General features: G+C 32.8%; 1 protein-coding gene across 2 annotated transcripts; it reads right to left on the reverse strand.

Annotated features, from left to right (window-relative positions):
* Positions 1-442: 442 nt before the first annotated feature.
* Positions 443-5,393, reverse strand: LOC125238379. Of its 2 annotated transcripts, XR_007178436.1 has the most exons (7): positions 4,992-5,393; positions 3,859-4,298; positions 3,197-3,456; positions 2,887-3,059; positions 2,346-2,541; positions 2,138-2,259; positions 443-883 (listed from the first exon to the last, which is right to left on the reverse strand). XR_007178436.1 is itself a non-coding variant. In XM_048145690.1 (6 exons), exons 4-6 carry the CDS (start codon positions 2,440-2,442, stop codon positions 584-586), a joined length of 519 nt encoding a protein of 172 aa, XP_048001647.1. In that variant the 5' UTR covers positions 2,443-2,541; positions 2,887-3,059; positions 3,197-3,456; positions 3,859-4,900; the 3' UTR covers positions 443-583. The 2 variants fall into 2 exon arrangements, 1 of the variants encoding a protein (XP_048001647.1); XM_048145690.1 differs by lacking the exon at positions 4,992-5,393 and having other exon boundaries at positions 3,859-4,900.
* Between the last annotated feature and the right edge of the window lie 605 nt (positions 5,394-5,998).

A 5,998-nucleotide genomic window follows, 5' to 3' on the forward strand; every position in this document is an offset into this window, starting at 1 on the left:
AACATAATCTCTTACTCTATTTGTAATTGAAGATACTCACTTACACATAAAAATAATGGTAGTTTTTATTTTATGAATAAGTTCCAAATGTAAAATGTACTTTTGACGTACTTTTAGTACCAAGATTCTCTACAAGTCAAACTTAGAACAAATCACGTCAATTGTAGATGGTGCAAATACTTAAGTAGGTACATAAGACCAAATGTCATAGATAAAATTTCTGCAGCTTAGTATATTTTTACATTTCAAGAACCTTATAGTCTAAGATCCGTACTAAGCTCGATCTTCACCGACGTGTTAACCAGGTGAAAATAATATTTTATTAAGTAAAATAAGTTTCTGAACATGTCTTACTATGGTAACCTCAATAAAAATGGTCAAGATTATTTAAAAAAAAAATCTTTAAAAAATCTTTAAAATTTTTAAAAAATAATCTTGACCATTCATTTTTATTGAGGAGACATGTTTAGAAACTTATTTTCATCTGGTTAACACGTTGGTGAAGATCGAGCTTAGTACGGATCCTATACTATTAATAAAAATACAAAGACCAAATTTTACACATCTAAGTTTAAAACGTCAACTATATACGGTGGTACTGTATCATACGCCGTATGGATTTGATACACTTTTTTTGAATAATTACGTGGAGGTGCTCACACACTTGGGGATACTTGGCGTGGAAAACGTGGTAAATCTTAAACAATGAGTCGAACGCCTTTGCAGCTGAATGCACGTGGTATTTGATATCATGAATAACGATGTATATCTGGGCGAAGTTTTGTAGCGGTCTTTGTATGAGCACGAAGGGTTGCACGGTATCCTTCCGGGCTGCAGCCTTAGCTTTCTGGGCTGCGATTACGCTGTCGATATCTCCGGCGTCCTGCATTAAAAACATAATTTAAAAGTAATGCCATAGTTCCCAGGAATATCCCACTGCTCAGCAGAGGCTCCACTACAAAAATAGAAGTTCCTTTTTCTTCATTAAAATATGTATGGCTGTAGTGACAGAGACTTAGTCATATAGAAAATGGAATTTTAAGGTACACAATAGTTAGTTGTTTTACAAGGGGGCAAAGTTGTTGTTTAACCGCACGTGCCAATATTGAAACCTGAGTAACTGAAAGATTCCAATATTGAACCACTCGCGAGCGTAGCGAGTGGTTCGAAAAGTTGCGAGGGTTTCAAGGGACGAAGGTTAAACAAACTTTGCCGCCGAGTGAAACACAAAAATTTTCACCACACCAACACGAAGAAAACACTGACTATAAAACATCAAACTAAATCAAAACTATCAATTTATTCAATAATTATGATTCAAAATAGTCATATCGTCACTACTTTAAAAAAATCTCGTATCTCACGCTGTTCCTCAAAGTTAAAACGCAGTAAGTCTATATGCATTCCATACATTACATACTTACTACAATTTTCTTTTCATTGACAGACGAAGATACAAGTTTTTTTAAAAGTAGTGACGATATATATTTAGGTAATTTCCACCAGGAAGCTAAAATTAAAGATATCAAGTTAAAATTTGTATGAAATTATTTGGCACTCTAGTGGATAAAATGCAATTTTGCTATCTGTTTTTGAATAGCAAAGTATGCCTTTACCAGTTGGTGTGGTGAAAAGTTTTTAATTTTTCCCTTAATTATTGTAATTAAATAAAGAAGTAACATATACCAAAACATGGTAAGTAAAATATGACTTCATTATGGTGGCTCTATGGCAACTTTGCATGCCTTACAGTTTACATACGTAGAGTGTGTTTAGTAAAACGTCCCACTTTGTCGGTTACCATTAAGGCAAGATTTACTTGTATCTTCATATGAATAAACTGACAAAGCGGCTTTATAGCAAGCGACAAAGTGGGACGTTGTCCCATGCACACTCACTAGTAATGATTTTCATAAAAAATGAGTGGGAAAAATTAAATGGAATACTACTTTATTATGTTCTGGGAACATATTTACCAAAAGGAAATATATTGAACTCACTTGACTCGAAGAGTAAAATAGTAAAACATTAACTGAACAGTTACACAACTTCTATAGTTAATAATATAAATGTATATTAATAATAAAATAAATAGAATAAAACCCTTAAATTTGGATTGGATGCATATAATACTTACATCTATCTGAACTAATAAGCCCTGGATTGATTCAATGGTTGAGAACTTGACTTTCCTAGATTTTCGGCCTTTGGGTGGTATTAAAAAATATAGCAGGTAAATCTGCACCGGAATTATTTTGTCTAAAATAAAAAAAAATGATATGAGACATTAGACTCACACATATTTTCATAAAATGATCAATTATGAATGCATTGTAATTAATTACATTTTAACGGCCTCTGTATCTTTCTTCGTGGGTAGTGACTCTGCCTATGAAGCACAAGGTCCTGGGTTGAACTTGAATCCCATTTGAATTTGAACATTTTCAAGTTGTCATCCAACAAACCAAATGCTAATGGCTGAATGTGATCTGCTTGTGTGCTCTTTTTCTTTTCGTTCGTTTTTTTGCGTCGTTGTCATTGCTGTGAAAAATAAATTGGTGATTGCGATCGCAAGTATACCTACTAAAATAAATATAAGACGCTTTGATTAAGAGAAGTATTCTAAAGGAAATATGGCGTTTATTTTTAATGTATTTAGTGTAGTAACTGGCCACCTTACACCAAAATCATTTTTGGTGTAATGAATTCTGTGAACTAAGCTTTGTTCATAGGTCACAGAATTCATTTTAGTATAACATGGCCAGTAATAAAAATCTTATGCTAAAATCAATTCTATTTATATATGTATAGAATTTATCTGTAATATAAATTCTATATATATATAAATAGAATTGAGGTGGCTAGTTATTTTGAGGAATGTCTTACCAGAGTATCTGCTTTGCTGTCTTTTCAAATGGCCCAGGTTTCAAGAAAATCATATACAGTTTCAAATTTTTGTTTGTGTCTTAATTCAAAGGTGTTATTCCACCTTTCACAAACTTGGTCCCATAGCTCATTGTTATATTTCAGCCAAATAGCGTCGTCATTTGAAGCAGTCCCTGAAATAAAACAAATAAAAAATGTATTGAAACTTCGCTATACTTTGTGAAAATCAAAAGGAAAAAAGACAACAGACAGACAGACAGACTTTTGCATTTATATTATTAGTAGGTACGAATATAAGTATGGATTTTACCTTGATTATTTTCTACAGACTCTACATCTGTATCCGAATCCCTATTAGAGCAAGTGGGTTTAATGCCCCTGCACTTTGCTCCTGATATGTACAGGAGATTTCGAACCTTGTCCACTAATTTGCCTTTAGCGAGCACATATTTTCTTGAAGCAGATTTGCATGTTGGCACAGCTTTCATATAGTAGGTATATATACTTTCAGTTGGGAAAAGTGAAACAATTTTTGCAGCTAGCAAATTGAATTCTTCTGGTTTGATGTTTCTGAGGAAAAAAATATTTTAAATAATCTTCATTCATATTTAAGTATTAATACTAATTTTATTATAGAAACCAGACAGAAAACCATCATAACTACCCTTGACGTAAATGCATAATTTTGCTCCCTTGTGAAAGAATATCTAACTCGCACTAGTCGTCAATCCATCTGGATTGACATGCAAGTACAGTCACCTGTAACCTGTAATAATATCTTACGCAATAAAGGCTGCAAAAATATCTGCCACTAATACCTTATGTATGATATAATACCTTCTTATGAGACATTGTAAGAGTGTGTAAGATATTTTTGAGGCCTTCGTTGTGTAAGATATTATTGCAGGTGACTGTACCAAGTCTGAAACTACTGCTGTCTGGTCTCCTATAATCCATTAGCTAAGTACTTACTTGTTAACAATAAATGTGTAGTGATATTTCACCAAAACATCAACAATGATGCTTCTTTTTGCGAGTTGAATTGTTTGTATTTTTGATAATAATTTAGAACACTATTTACTTGTGGAGTACATTGGCGGATACTCTTCAATTCAAATTCTGGCAGTGAAAGCCTACTTGGTATACTTAAGTAGGAATCCAAATCCAAAGTATTGTCTGTCAGAATAACTGACTGATCTTGATCAACTTGCATCATTTCTATACAGTTTGTTTTCGCTTTAATAACCATTAAATCTTCATTGAAGAAATATGCAGTTTCAGTATCAGTAACTGAGTCTAAGTAATCTTGTAGTTTACTTTTTAGTTTAATTCGTTGCCCAATGTGTTTGCAAAGCTCTTTCAAGTATCATTTAAAACCAAATATTTGAACTGTTCCTTGCTTATATGATTTTCTGTAAAAAAAATAACTTAAATAATTGGATATCAATGATGAATATGAGCTATTTATTATCTTATATTGAAGCATATTTGATAGCTATCGCGGAACTCTCCTATGTATATTGAAATGGGAAATGAACGAAATACGTGGATCAAAAACGAATAAATATCTGTAATAACTAAAAATAGCACAAAACCACAATATCATTAAGTCTTGCGATCGGAGACAGACTGAATCAAAGTCTTCCACTGCGACATGGTGACAAAATATATTTGAAATTTAAAAACTTCAGAAGACAAATGAACATCTTGATCGACCCCGGAGATGTATGGCAGTTGCAAAATAAATGATTAAGAAGCTTTCGTTATTTTGATTTAAATTTCACGATTTTCACACATTATTTGAACAAAATGGGACTTCGAGTATTAATATAACTTGTTTTATTTACATCCACGTGTCAAAATGCCCATTGTCTCGTTTTGATAAGATAATACTTAAGTTCTTAATAGTTTAGTAACATACAAATATATCTAGCAAATGAGTAAAAATGTAAATGATGTACTTAGGTAATTTTGTTTAACCTAACATTTAACATGTATCTTGGTAAGACAAAAATGCTTACTTTACGCTTTAAAGGTAAGATAAACTATTTTATCTGCCATACCTTTTGATCTGCCAGCGATATTCTAGAAAATACACAACTTACTTTTGAAGTTCTCGACGACTACTGACGGCACATCCCAGGATACCAATTTGTTTTCTGTGTCTTCTTCCATTATTTTAGTAGTTATACTTGCGATCGCGATCACCGAGTTAATTTTACCACCAAAACACTTTCACAGCAATGACAACGACGCAAAAAAGCGAGCGAAAAGAAAAACCACAGAAAAACAGTAAACGAGCAGATCACATTCGGCCGTTAGCTTGGTTTGTTGGATGACAACTTGAGAATGTTGCCAGTACCAGTTTTTTTTTACCCAATAAATACATCAGTAATCACAAGTCCAACCTAGATAATGTAACTATAGATGGTTAAGCAAAGCATGAGAGTAAAAAATGGCGGCAAATTTTAATAATGTGCTCATACATTATCGTCCCATAGAAAATTTGACTTTTGCTCTCACGATCTGCTTGGCCGTCTATATACAGTCTGGCAAAAAAGAGTAGAAAATAATAGGTGCGCCACTGTCTATGTAAAACGTCTTGCATATGGCAACTATTGAATCACTTTGACGTCTCTTTTGTATGAAAACAGTAAGTGTTGCCATGATAAAAAAAAATAGTTCCATTTCTACTCTTTTTTGCCAAGCTTTCTTTCCGTCTTAATGCTATTGCACGGCGCGATACGTCGCACAGTGGATCGAAACGGGGAACATTCGGTGTTTTTTGGATAAAATATTTTTAAAAATGCTACCCGACGGCAAATTATGTAAGAAATAAAAATTGTTATGTAGTATTTTTCAAAATAATGCGTATTTGAGGCAAAATATAATAAAATCTGTTTTTGTTTTATATGAAACCATAAAATAGGTACCTTATTTCAAGAAAATCTTGGGCGATCCCGCCTTCTAATCTAACCTATTGGGCTTTATTTTCCTACTTGTCAAAAGTATAAAATCATGCACCAGTTACTTCTGGAGGGGGCCTATTTTTAAGGAAGGCAAAGATCATTGAAAAAAATATTTTTCTTCTTAAGTAATAAAGTGCAGGTAC

This window comes from Leguminivora glycinivorella, chromosome 23 (assembly GCF_023078275.1).
Source record: "Leguminivora glycinivorella isolate SPB_JAAS2020 chromosome 23, LegGlyc_1.1, whole genome shotgun sequence".
Lineage (NCBI taxonomy): Eukaryota > Metazoa > Arthropoda > Insecta > Lepidoptera > Tortricidae > Leguminivora > Leguminivora glycinivorella.

Coding starts and splice junctions, on each gene's coding strand:
- LOC125238379 (XM_048145690.1), bottom strand. CDS start 2,442: ATGTTCAAATTCAAATGGGATTCAAGTTCAACCCAGGACCTTGTGCTT. Junction 2,260..2,345: donor GATACAGAGGCCGTTAAAAT/GTAATTAATTAC, acceptor TTTTTATTTTAG/ACAAAATAATTCCGGTGCAG. Junction 884..2,137: donor GCTTATTAGTTCAGATAGAT/GTAAGTATTATA, acceptor TTTTTAATGCAG/GACGCCGGAGATATCGACAG.